The sequence below is a fragment of the Trachypithecus francoisi genome, unplaced genomic scaffold, assembly GCF_009764315.1.
Source record: "Trachypithecus francoisi isolate TF-2019V2 unplaced genomic scaffold, Tfra_2.0 Lachesis_group3, whole genome shotgun sequence".
NCBI classification, from domain to species: Eukaryota; Metazoa; Chordata; class Mammalia; order Primates; family Cercopithecidae; genus Trachypithecus; species Trachypithecus francoisi.
In genome coordinates this window covers 123,791,819-123,805,778 of record NW_022681468.1, presented here as the reverse complement: position 1 = coordinate 123,805,778, position 13,960 = coordinate 123,791,819, and the positions used below count along the sequence as shown (strand labels likewise).

Here is a 13,960-nt window from a genome sequence, read left to right as displayed (position 1 = left end):
AACCATCGTGGCTTGGTTAACTTGCAGGCTAGTATAATAGTAGGCTTCAGGGCAAATTTGGTCCTCGGGCCTTAGTTTGCCTTTCCCTGAGCTAGAGGCATACCTAACTGTGTTGCAAAAAAAAACTAAACACCATTGCAGCAAGGCCATTTAAAAACAGAGATATTTCAGTCTAGACAGCACATGTTCTTCAATATTTTTTATATTACAACATCATGCAAAAATAAGGTAACACAAAAAAAATTTATTAGGTAATCATACTACTAACACTAAAAACTCCGAATCTTATGTCTATTTAATCCCCTGAAAATGGTCTGGTAAAAAAACTTTGAGGCCAAATATTATTCTACTTCTAATCTGACTTTTCTATTAACTACTGATAATTTATGTGACCTGCCAATCACTGAAGTATGCTTTAGTTTTCTCATCTTTTAAATGGTGTTAATATCCCCTTTGATACAAGCATTTCTATATTAATAAATATAAAATAATATATAAGATGACTTTGAAAAGAAAAATTATTGGGTATTGTTACTTAAACTATCTGAAGGACTATCCTTTTGCCTCTGGAAAAACAGGAATAATATGAAAACTAATAAAACATATACTTCATTTGAAACTTAACTAGCTGTATGATACCCTCAGACTCATCACCTCTGCTGATCTCACTTTCCCCTTCCAAAAAGTACCAAGAGTCTAAACTCAAAAGAGTATACAAGCTGGAGGTTTGCCCCTATGCCTTGTACAATACAAGCTTGAACACAGCATGTTATAAAATATAGAACTTAAGTTACTAAGCTATACCATGAGAGGCTGCACAAAATATTTTTAAAAATCACCTTGGAGAATTAAGACTATTAAAAAAATAATTATTCACTAGTCATACAGATACAATTTATTCTGCACATAACACAAGTGTACTATTCAACTTACCCATGCTTTCTCCTGATATTTTATCAGCACTGTTGTTACTTGTACCAGTGAGGCGAACGATACTGGAAGAATTCTGATAACTGAGCTTAGGAAGGCAATCAGCACTTCCTTTTGCACTCTCACTCTCTGACACTGTAAAGATGAAAACAAAAATATTAATAAAATGAAATCTATATACACTGCAGGAGGTATCAAGAGAAGTTTTCAGTTCTACATATTTTTACTCGAAAATAGGTGACAAGAAAATATGGAACACCTCTATATCTGTTTGTCAACCACAAATAAGTGATTTCACTTATTTGAGGCCTCGAAGTGTAGATCAAACTACTGAATACTGATCATGCATGAGGTCCATGTACAAACTTTATATTTCCTCATTGATTGTAAAGGAGTGCTTTTGGTGGAGTGGGGAAGGGGGTAAATATAATCACAATCCATTAAACAAACTTTTTTTTCTTTCTTCAGGTCAGATGGGTAATGTGCTGATGTTGTAACAAGGTTCAAGGGTGGCACATCTCACAAACATGCTTGACTACCCAATCATCATGCCCATCAACTACAAAAGGATCACAAGCTTTCAAATATTGTTAAATCTCAAAAAAGAAATACTGTTTCAAGAAATGTATATACACTTCCACTAAATACATGTATTTGGGGAGTCACATAGCATTCATTCTAATGGTATTTGACTTGGGAAGTGTTTTGCCACTGAGGCTATATACTTCATACATAAAGCATTTGTATGAGAGTATGTGGTGGCTGAGAGGGCACATAATGGGAGACAAGAAAGAGTTATGATGGAAAAATGGAAAGTAAAACCAGAACTTTTATAAAATCACCTGCATTTTCTATGAATATAAGTTCACAATTTTATACAATATCAACTTAAACAATACCTACAGGAACTACAATCACTGCCTTTTTTATCTTTTTCTTCTTGAATGTCTTCGGTAGACGTATCCCCTCTTCTAACTTCATCTTTAGATAATGAATTATACCCAAGATCAGACTGGCCACCTGGTAAAAACAAAAAGAAACAAAACTCTATCACAAACTTCTTTAGTGAGTGCAACTGGAATTAGGAGCAACATACTAATGTTTGGATTTTCTCATAAATTTTTTTCTGGACAACTTCCAATTTAAAGCATTATTTTGTCAGCTACCCTTAAAGCATTGTTAGCTACCCCTTCCATCATCTCTATTAATATAAGAAAGAGACGATCTCGAAATAATTTACTCTTGGTTCCACACTGTAGTCAAAAGTAACTATGTACATTCACACTACTATATGAGCTCCAAAAGACACAGACAAACCACACATTCTTTATACAAGTCCATGACCTTTCTAGTTGAAAGTTTGAGTTTCAACTAAGCAATGGAGAAATCTGCAAAGAATTTATAACAGAACATTCACACATAGGTCACTAGAGCTAAATGTCTAAATGATTTTACTAAAAAATTGGATTTCTTCAAATTTGATAGGAAATTAATTTTTAAAAATTTTTAGCTGAATAATCATTGAACTGCATGTGAGTACAAATACATGGGAATGAGATAAAAATCTAGTGTTAAAGATATTGTTAAGAAAAGCAAAAGGGGCTGGGTGCAGTGATTCATGCCTATAATCCCAGCACTTTGGAAGTCTGAGGCACGCAGATCACTTGAGCCCAGGAGTTTGAAACCAGCCTGGGCAACACAGTGGGACCTCATCTCTACTAAAAAAAAAAAAAAAAAATTAGCCAGGCATGGTGGCATGCACCTATAGACCTCAGCTCCTTGGGAGGCTGAGGTGGGAAGATCACCTGAGCTCAGGAGTTCAAGGTTGCAGTAAACTATGATCGCACCCCTGCACTCCAGTCTGGGCAACAGAGTGAGACACTGTCTCAAAGAAAGGAAAAAGGTCTATCAATATAAAAAAAACTTCTAATACACCGTTTTGCTAAAGAGACTCTGCATCATTTTTAGAAAATTGTTTTTACCAGATTAGTCTCAAAAGATAAGGTTTTGAATCCTAGTTCTTTATCTCAGGAAACATGTGATTTTAAGTAACAATGTAACCTTTTTGTTTGGATTTGACGTTCCCAAATTTGTAAAACATAAGGTTGTTACATATGAAAAATGTTTACAAACTTGTAAAGCGCTCTCTAAAGAAATTATATTATATATCACTGGGTATTTAGTTTAATATTTTTGTTATAATTTTGAGTTTTTATTTTTTCTAATCAAACTTCAGGTCCATTTCTAAAGAAACTATAAATAGAAAAATCTGAGAATCATCTCGATAAAATTCATGCTTTTATTAGGTTTTGCACTATTTTAAGATAGCCTTTTTTTGTTTTTTTGAGACAGACTCTCACTATGTTGCCCAGGCTGGAATGCAGTGGCGTGATCTTGGCTCACTGCAACCTCCACCTCCAGGGTTCAAGCAATTCTTGTGCCTCCACCTCCCAAGCAGCTGGGATTACAGGAATGTGCCACCGTGTCTAGCTAATTTTTACATTTTTAGTAGAGATAGTGTTTCACCATGTTGGCCAGGCTGGTCTCGAACTCCTGGCCTCAAGTGACCTGCCTGCCTTGGCCTCTCAAAATGCTAGAATTAGAGATGTGAGTCACTGCACCAGACCTAAGATAGCCTTTTTAAAAGCCACAGTTAAAAGATAAGATTTCTTCGTTTGTAAGAGATAATGCCAAAGGATAACTATTATAACTGATTAAAATCACACTGCATAATCAAGGAATAAAACCAATCAAGGAAGAATAACTATGAATATTACGTTTCAACAAAATTAGCTTACATTTATTAAACTTAAAAGTAGGTATAAAGCAAGACAGACCAAAACAATATTGACATTTGCAAAGATATGGGCCTTCATATTTTATTAGTAATGCTTCAATTTTTAAAGTTTCTGTCCTTTAAGAGCTTGCTCTTATCTGTAGTCAAAAGTCATGTGTAATTTTTGAAATGTAATAAAAAGAACAGAATTATGTAAATAATTTATTTTTAAGTGTGTCAATTGTAATAACAGTTAAGAAGAGCTGCTATACAAATCTTATACTTCTATGAAATTAATGCCATCTTTGGTGCTATAATTCTAGCACTGAAGTATACAATTCTATATACACATATATAAATATACACATAAAATATACAATTCTATATACATATAAATACATATACATATATTATGTGTATATGTATCATATACACATTATACATATACTATTACACATACATATATAGTATTATACATATATTATTTTATATATATATAATTTTTTTTTTTTGAGACAAGGTCTTGCTCTGTCACCCAAGCTGGAGTGCAGTGGCTTGATCATGGCTCGCTGCAGCCTCAACCTCCTGGGTTCAAGCAATTCTCCTATCTCAGTCTCCCAAGTAGCTGGGACCACAGGCATGGGACACCATGCCCAGCTAATTTTTGTATTTTTTGTAGAGACAGGGTTTCGCTATGTTGCCCAGACAGTCTCAAACTCCTGGGCTCAAGTGAACCACCCACCTTAGTTTCCCAAGGTGTTGGGATTACAGGCGTGAGCTACCACACCCAGCCTTAGAATGCTATATTTTTATATATTTAAAATTTTTTATTACAACTTTTAAAGTCACTTAAGATTCAGAAGTTAAAAAAACATTACAGTACAGAGAGTTCCTTGGTATTATTCACCTAGCTTCCCCCAGTGATAATACCTTACATAATCATAGTACATTGTCAAAACCAGGAAACTGATGTTGGTACAATACTATTAACTTAGATACAGAGCTATGCTTCTTTTTTAAAAAACTCTAATATCATTTTCATAATTTCAAAGAATTTATTATAAGAAAATGATAGGGTAAAGAGATCTATGTCTACGCAGAGTTAACTGGATTATCATGTACTAATAGTAGAATAAAGTGATTTGTAACCTCTCTTAAAACTTTTATTTCTATTCAAATAATAAAATTCCACATAGTTATTAAATCTAATATCAAATCAAATACTTAATATATAAAATTAAAAAGTGACAGTTAAACATATCACTGAAAGTGAAAATGTAAAAAAACATAGGCTACCAAGTCTAGTTTTAAAAATGTACTATAATAAATGTATACATAAGCATACACAAACCTGTACTAGATCTATCATCAGTAGCATACACTTTGATTAAACCCGTATTAAAAGGTGCCTGCTCCACAGTGTGTGTCCCATGACCACTATCCATGCTGCCATGACTAACAGCATCCAGGTCACTGCCATCTGCTTAAGAACACAATTTGACAGCATTTTACTACTCAAAGAGGTACCAAATATACACATTAATTTGTTGCTCAAGCTAATAATCCACCAATGTAATACTGAACATGAAAAGTGCCACATACTTAGCAAAATACAACTATAATAAAGAAACCTAGTGGGAGTTATTAATGAACACGAAAACAACACACACAAAGGTGGTCAGAAGTTGAAACATTTAAACAGAAGTGAAATCCGGTGGTTTCTAAATGGGAAGAGTGATATAATTTGCTTAATAACTAAAAACTAAAACATTCAATATTGTAAAACTGTTTAAAATTTCTAAAAATGTAAACTGTAGCTAGTCAATTAATTTTGAAGAACAAGTAAAACACACATCCCTTACCTGAGAGAGTTGTTTGTGATAAGTGTGCATGTTTCTTTAAAGCTCTTTTGAACTGTGTTACTCCTAAAATAACATTTCTTACTTTGGTCCAGAGAAAATAGCCACTACGACTTCTTGAAGGCCAGGTACTTTCCAAAACAGCCTATTCATTCAATAAAATAAAATAATTAGTAAAATAATTTTTATAAGTGAACATGTATTGGTTTCAGAATAAAGCTAAAGAATATCAAAGCAGGCCAGGCGTGGTGGCTCATGCCTGTAATCCCAGCACTTTGGGAGGCTGAGGCAGGTGGATCACTTGAGCCCAGGAATTCAAGACCAGCCTGGGCAACAAGGTGAAACCTCGCCTCTACAAAAAATATGGAAATTAGCCAGGCATGGTGGCACATGCCTGTACTCCCAGCTGCTTAGGAGGCTCAGGTGGGAAGATCAATTGAGCCTGGGAGGTCAAGGCTACAGTGAACCATGATTGTACCACTGCACTCTAGCCTGGGTGACAGAGTGAGACCCTGTTTCAAAGAAAGAAAAAATCAAAGTAGATTGTATAACATAAAAGAGAACTAAAGTCTTCCTTGACTGACAAAATGTATTTTATATACTCGAAAATAAATACCAAATAACCTCCTGCATAAATTATTTCTGCCATTAAATTTAACACTGCATAATGACAAAAGTAATACTCTTTATCCATTAAACCAAGGTATTTACCTTATTATAATAACCATAAGTAATGGCATTGGGGTCAATACCAGCTTTCCGCATTTCAAAAAGCACTCGAACTGCAAGCACCGGCTGATCATATTGTCCACAGAGTTGCATAAGAATGCGGTAGCATACCTGAAATACAAGTTCAAAATTGTACAGAAACACAGATGTCACCATGTACACAAATCTAGAACAAAATAATGCATTTTAAACAATAATTGTGGCAGGGCACAGAGGCTCATGCCTGTAATCCCAACATTTTGGGAGGGCAAGGCAGGTGAATCTCTTGAGCCCAGGAGCTTCTGACCAACCTAGACCATATAGTGAGACTCTGTCTCTACAAAAAAATTTAAAAATTAGCCAGGCGTGGTGGCACATGACTGTAGTCACAGCTATCTGAGAGGTTAAAATGGAAGGATTGCATCTCTTGAGCCCAAGAGGTTAAGACTGCAGTGAGCTGTGACTCTATCACTGCACTTCAGCCTGGGTGACAGAGTGAGACCCTGTCTCAAAAAAAATATATAACAATAAAATAATTGTTACCTCATCAGGTGGATCCATCTTCTTTGACTGCATTTTTTTAAGCACATCATATGCTGTTTTCAGAGCCCTGACTTTTGAATGACAGACTTTCACATAAGCTGGGAGACAAATAAACCACAGTCCATAACAGTGGCGCAGTAGACACCTAGACCACATCTGAGGGATGGAAGAGTACCTCTTTGCAATTTTATGTGCTGATTTAATTTCCTGGAAAAAAAAATAAAGATCTAACTAATAAATTTATGCACTTAGGCATCTTTAACTGAATGCTAAACAAGTACAAGTCACAAGCTTTTATAATGTTTCCATGACAAAATATGTCTGTAATTAAAGTGTTTTCAAGTTTCTGTTTGCATCTGTATTAAATAGCATATAAAATAAATTTCTAGGACAAGAGAACTAGTTAATTTCTTGAAGTCAGATTACTCTATCTTCAGAGTGCTTTGGGGAACATAATAATCTAGTAATAGTTATATATGAAGTGATAAAGCATATTATAGGAGGATAAATATTCAATTTATTTCTTGTTCTAAAATTTGATTACATGAAGAATGCGATAAAGTAGGCCGGGTGTGGTGGCTCAAGCCTGTAATCCCAGTACTTTGGGAGGCCGAGACGGGCGGATCACGAGGTCAGGAGATCGAGACCATCCTGGCTAACACGCTGAAACCCCGTCTCTACTAAAAATACAAAAAAATTAGCTGGGCGAGGCGGCGGGCGCCTGTAGTCCCAGCTACTCGGGAGGGTGAGGCAGGAGAATGGCGCGAACCTGGGAGGCGGAGCTTGCAGTGAGCTGAGATCCAGCCACTGCACTCCAGCCTGGGCGACAGAGCGAGACTCCATCTCAGAAAAAAAAAAAAAAAAGAATGCGATAAAGTACCTGTTTTGTTCTTCTGAACATGGGCGAAGGGCTATTAGGACTACTTGATTTTGAAGGCAGTTTGTTCTTCTTTGCTTGTAGAAATCCTTCAGGTCTTTCAAATAAATTGTTCCTAAGAACTGGAAATCCATTATAGCTGTTTTAGAAAAGACAAAAAAAGGAAAAACAGTTCTCAAGCACACATAGATGATCACAGTGGTTATAGGTTAATATAATTACGACTAATAACTTCTTCACTTAGAATTTAACTATCTTTCTTCATCAGGCTATGATATGTACTCAATAAATATTCATGCTAATGTTGCTCTTCTTACTATAATAACTAGAAATGTAATAGCCAAATTCAGACTCAAGTTATTTTTTCAGGAAAAGGGAAAAACATAAATGAACATGACATCCAACTCCAAGGTAACTTAAGCAAACTTTTAAAAGTTGGTACTCCTGTTAATACATAGTAAACATATTAGATAATATGACAATTGGTAAAAGGTCCACCAAACTAGGACTCTTCCAAAAAGAGCAATCATTAATGTCATTGCTTTGGATTAACATATTTACTGTTGAACTTCCCTTCTTAGAAAGATGCAAATAACAACCTTAGGTTTAGCACATTAGCACACCAGACTTTGCTCTCACATTCTCATGAACTGGTTTGTCAGGTTAGCTAGTAGGTTCAAGGCATCATTTATGAGAAAGAAAACTGAGAAGGTTAAATAAGAGGAAGAAAAGGTTAGAATACGTGCTCTATCAGGAGGTAAACCTAATAAAGGTGCTAGACCAAGATGTTCTGGACTTTTAAAAGCTAGCAGCTAGGCTGGGTGTAGTTAGTGCATGCCTGTAATCCCAGTTACTCAGGAAACTAAGGCAGGAGGAATGCCTGAGCCTAGGAATTCAAGGCTGTAGTGTACTATGGTTCTGCCAGTGAATAGCCACTGCTCTCTAGCCTGAACAACATAGTGAAACTTCATTAATAAATAAGTAAATAAGTGAAAGGCAGCAGTTAGGAAAAAGATACGCTGAAAGAAACCAAAATTGCCTCCTGAGCAATACACTTAACCTGTTTAAGAACACTATATAATATTTTCTTAAAGGCATATAAATAGTTTCCATTAGGAAGAAACCTAACTACAATAAATGAAGGTAGACAATTTTTTTTATACATTACTATAGTCAAATTCCATAGAATAAGAAAATACTAGCAATGATTCAATGTTGAGTAGGAAACAGCAAAGAAATCCAGGAAAACCATGTCCCTTAAAAAATTCATTGTATATATATAAGATAATAAGACCACTTTGTGTGTCTTATTTCAAATGCCTCATTATTTTACATAGACAATGTAAGTTTATGAGTAATCTCTTATGAGGCAGACTCTGTGATCATTAAGGACATTTACAGTGTTTTCCCAATTATGGTTATGATTACACCAAAATTATATGAGTAGTCTGAAGAAAAAAAAATGACAGATTCTAAAAAAACAGAAATGTTTTCAGATAAGTAATTTTCTTTTTATTTTATTTTTTGATTTGTCTGTTCCGTCGCTCAGGCTGGAGTGCAGTAGCTCAATCATGGCTCACTGCAGTCTCAACCTCCCAGGCTCATATGATCCTCCCACCTCAGACTCCTGAGTAGCTGGGACCACAGGTGTGCACCACCACGCCCAGCTATTTTTAAAAAATTATTTGTAGAGATAAGGTATTGCTATGTGGCACAGGATGAAATAATGCAGTTTTTTTGGAGACAAAGTCTCATTCTGTCATCCAGGTTGGAGTGCAGTGGCACGATTTTGGCTCACTGCAACCTCCATCTCCCAGGTTCAAGGAATTCTCCTGCCTCAGCCTCCCAAGTAGCTTGGATTACAGGCACCTGCAACCACACCTAGCTAATTTTTGTATTTTTAGCAGAGACAGGGTTTTCACCATGTTGGCCAGGCTGGTCTTGAACTCCTGACCTCAAGTGATCCGCCCACCTCAGCCTCCCAAAGTGCTGGGATTACAGGCATGAGCCACTGTGCCTGGCCAAATTTTCTTAGCGTTAAAGGACTAAAATCTAAAAGTAAAATTTAAATTAAAAAAGTTAAAACCAAACCACAGAAACACAAAACTCTATTAGTGACACATACGAAAAGACAAATAAGCATAAAGTATAAAAGAGATTAAGAAATGAGAACTTGTTTAGAAAGAAAAAGAGAGGAAGAGAGAAATTAAGAGAAATATTTTAAATATCTTTGACAGAAGACATTTAAAAAGTGATATGAACAATATCATCACTGGATGAAAAGAGTAGAAATCAAGTGGCCTCTGATTAATCAACATTCATAAACATCTATCACACCACTTTTTCATCTGTAAAAAGAAGAATTTAATCCAAGTCATAAACAAAGATGTCTTGAAAAATCCTTTTTCAATGAAAATAACAAACTATGATTTAAAGGGTGATAGATGTGAAATGGTTTTAGAATATTTAAACAAAGTAAGAAAGTATTATTGGAGAATTAAGAAATCTTTTAAACTCTAAAAGAAATTACAATTTTAAGTAAAAATAAATGTATATTAGAAACTAAATAATGCATTCACCTCTATCTATCATAGCCCTTATTTTAATGTGCTCAGGACTTTTCTCTCTTCTTCACTAGACTTGAAGGCACAGACAATGTATCATTCAAGTCTATATACTTAGCACAGTGTCTAACCACATTTCCTAAATTAACAATGATCAATTCCAATAATTCTGAATTTCCATGACTTAAAACTCACGACAAAAATTAGTAACTTAAAAAATTATATTGTACAAATCAAGGCCACAAAGATTGACTCTAAATTAGATTTAATCCTTTTGTAAACCAAGGTTATATTAATCAGTGTGTGTATGAGATGAAAAAGGATTGAATGTGAGGAAACCAGTTTTAATGAAAAAAAATCAAAATTCTATAATAAAAGTGCTGCATTTGAGGTGGGGAGTCTAACTGAATGTAATCAACATTTACAAGGATAGATACTTATGCAGACATCATTAGAGAGCTTCCCAAGTCTATATTATGCAAAATTATATATGTTTTCTTTTTATACCTCAAAGCTTAATAATGGATGTGGGATAAGCTTGCTTACCACCTAAAAATTAGGGATCTGTAAAGTTTGGATTTTTGAAAATACCACAGTCCTTAGAAAGCTACGTCACAGATGATGGATTGCTTCTCTCTTTCAATCTCAAACATTCTGCCTCTTGAATACCTGTACTGTAAAGGGGGTTCTTCACCATTGGGTAGGTGGGGGATCTCAGGTGGTGTTACAAAAACAGTATGTTCACTTTTGAAAGATTCATCCAGTTCTATAAGTCGCACTTCACCGCTCTTGTCCATATCCACCTAAAGGAGTTTTAAAAACATATATTAAAAAGCCACATTGGTTAGCCAAGTGTTCACATAAAGGGAAGTGGTTAAATAAACCATCTGCACAATGGATACTAAACAGCCATTAAAAAAGAAGAGTGAGCAAGTTCTCTATGAGTGCCAAAATAATTAAGTGAAAATAGCAAAGTGCAAACTGTAAATAGTATATTACTTTTTGAATAAGAAACGAGGAAAATACACACACACACACACACACACACACGCACACGCACACATATATATATTTTTTGAGACAGTTTTGCTCTATCACCGGTTGGAGTGCAGTGGTGTGATCTCAGCTCACTGAAACCTCCACCTCCCGGTTCAAGCGATTCTCCTGCCTTAGACTCCCGAGGAGCTGGGACTACAGGCGTGTGCCACCACGCCCAGCTAATTTTTGTATTTTTAGTAAAGGCGGGGTTTCACCATGTTGGCCAGGATGGTCTCGATCTCTTGACCTTGTGATCTGCCCGCCTCGGCCTCCCAAAGTGCTGGGATTACAGGCGTGAGCCACAGCGCCCGGCCTTTCATTTTTGCTTATATTTACATAAAGAAATACTAGAAAGATACTAAGAAAAGTACCTATATGAGGAAGAGGAAAAGAATAGAGTAGACAAGGATGGAATAGGACCTAGATGAATATATACCTTTTTATATTTGAATATACCTTTTTATATGCAAATATTTTGCATTTGAATCATGAGACTGTAATCAAGAAATAATATTTTTTAAATCCACGTACATGTGTGTCTGTGTGATAAGAATAGTGAATTTTATATATTTTAAAAATTTATACTAAATATAACAACTTTCCCTAAGCTCTTTCAGCATATGTAGAAGTACATGTGAGTTAAACTCTAGTCACATCAATATTGAAAGCACTTTAGTAGTACTATTTCTACTAGGTACTCGATGGCAAGGTAATATCCAGAAAAAACGGAAACTTCGTAGAACCTAAATTGCCCCACAAGAGCTCATAAACTAAAGGGCATAATATTGATATTATTAATAAAAAAGGATGTCATACATATGACAAAATACATTTCACAGAACTTTATTAGGTTAGAAATATCATATACCATGTGGATTAAGTGGAAGAGTAGGAATTACTAACAAGTTAAACCTTTAAGATAAGGACTTAGGGCAGAGTATACCAAAAAAGAACACAGATGAGTTTTAAAAATTTTCTAACACTTAAAGGAACCAATACATTCAAAATCTTCTTATATAAATTATTGATAATTTCACAGCATTATATGCTATACTCTCTTGGATTAAATAATGTTTTTAATGGTATATCCATACAGTGAACTAGATAAAAATTAGGACATGATTCAGAATTATAATAATGAGAAAAACATTCACAAAATAACAATAAATGAGAAAAGAATCAGGCCACTAAATCGTATATTATGATTTTTTTTTTTTTTTTGAGACAGCATCTTGCTGTCGCCTAGGTTGGAGTGCTGTCGTGCAATTTTGGCTCACCAGAACCACCGCCTCTCAGGTTCAAGTGATTCTCATGCCTAAGCCTCCCAAGTAGCTGGGACTACAGGTGTGCACCACCACACCCAGCTAATTTTTATATTTTTAGTAGTGATGGGGTTTTACCATGTTGGCTAGGCTTGTCAGGAATCCTGACTGTAGGTGATTCGCCTGCCTTGGCCTCCCAAAGTGCTGGGATTACAGGCATGAGCCCCTGCACCCAGCCTATATATTATGATTCTTAATGGTTTTTTTGAGACAGGGTCTTGCTCTGTTGCCCAGGCTAAAACGCCAAGGTGCGATCACAGCTCACTGCAACCTCAAATTCCTAGGCTCAAGTGATCCTCCTGCCTTAGTCTCTCAAGTAGCTACAACTACAGGCACGTGCCACCACACCCAGCTAATTTTTCTTTCTTTTTTTTTGGTAGAGATGGGGTCTTGCTATGTTGCCAAGACTGGTCTGGAACTCCTGGTCTCAAAGCAATCCTTCTGTCTCAGCCTCCCAAAAATGTTGAGATTACAGGAATGAGCCACCATGCTTAGCAAATGTTTATTTATTTAATAGTTCTCACTCTTTTTTTAGCAGCTTCTCCCTCTCCATATTGGTGCCTACTTTCCATTCTCCAGCCATACTGTTCTCATAAAAAAGTGTGGGGTCCAGGACAACTGCTCTAGTTTTCGGTGAAGTCTATACAAATATTAAAATTTTGCACTGTAGACTCAATAGCTTGGTAAAAGTACTTCCTTTTACTTATATACCAATAAAATCTCATTTTAACATTATAAAAATAGCCGTGCAATAAATCCTACATTTATAGGTTGGACATCTCTGTCTTTTGGAAAGCATGGTGACATCTGTCTCTATTGAGAGAAAAAGAAATCCAACACCCACTGCAAGATAAAATTAAAATAATTTTCATATTTTCCCACAAGACATTAATATGCTCAGAAAACACTGGAAATGGATTCTTGGGAAACCAAGAAAAATCTTACCAGACTATTTGTTACACAAAACTGCCTTTAGTTAAGCACCATCCCACAGGAACAGATTGTAATGATTTAAAATATAATCATATGAAGAACAAGAACACATGGTTCTTAAATTAGTCATAAATGAAACAGATAATTCTCATATATTGTTTTTCTTATTTCTATTCAGTATTACCCACTCCAGCTTTTTAAAGTCAGTCAAGTGTTTTGTTTGGATATGCTAAGATCAAAAGAGTTAATATACCATGTGAGAATAAGTGAATAATGGTACCACACATCTAATTTTTGTTCAATAGTAGTTATGAACCATATGAGACAGTTAATGTATACTTAATGTTATTTATTTTCTATAGTTAAACTGCCAGAAGTAAGAGTTTTGTTCACTTATAAACTTAAGCTCA

The 13,960-nt window shown here is 35.3% G+C and overlaps 1 protein-coding gene and 1 non-coding gene across 11 annotated transcripts in view; both read right to left on the bottom strand.

Annotated features, from left to right (window-relative positions):
* DENND4A (DENN domain containing 4A) overlaps positions 1–13,960 on the bottom strand; it is a 131,859-nt gene that overhangs the window by 34,399 nt on the left and 83,500 nt on the right. For 5 of the 10 annotated variants that reach the window (XM_033189714.1, XM_033189708.1, XM_033189709.1 and 2 more), the window contains 8 exons: positions 10,927–11,060; positions 7,697–7,832; positions 6,817–7,023; positions 6,277–6,405; positions 5,569–5,710; positions 5,058–5,189; positions 1,834–1,950; positions 934–1,065 (listed from right to left, as the gene is read on the bottom strand). In XM_033189714.1, the coding sequence (XP_033045605.1) occupies positions 934–1,065; positions 1,834–1,950; positions 5,058–5,189; positions 5,569–5,710; positions 6,277–6,405; positions 6,817–7,023; positions 7,697–7,832; positions 10,927–11,060 (1,129 nt within the window). The remainder of the gene's footprint in view (positions 1–933; positions 1,066–1,833; positions 1,951–5,057; positions 5,190–5,568; positions 5,711–6,276; positions 6,406–6,816; positions 7,024–7,696; positions 7,833–10,926; positions 11,061–13,960) is intronic. The other 5 variants (XM_033189717.1, XM_033189718.1, XM_033189716.1 and 2 more) reach the window with 2 other exon arrangements.
* LOC117071921 lies at positions 1,398–1,501 on the bottom strand. Its single transcript, XR_004432644.1, has one exon. It is a non-coding gene; the product is annotated as a small nucleolar RNA U13 (small nucleolar RNA).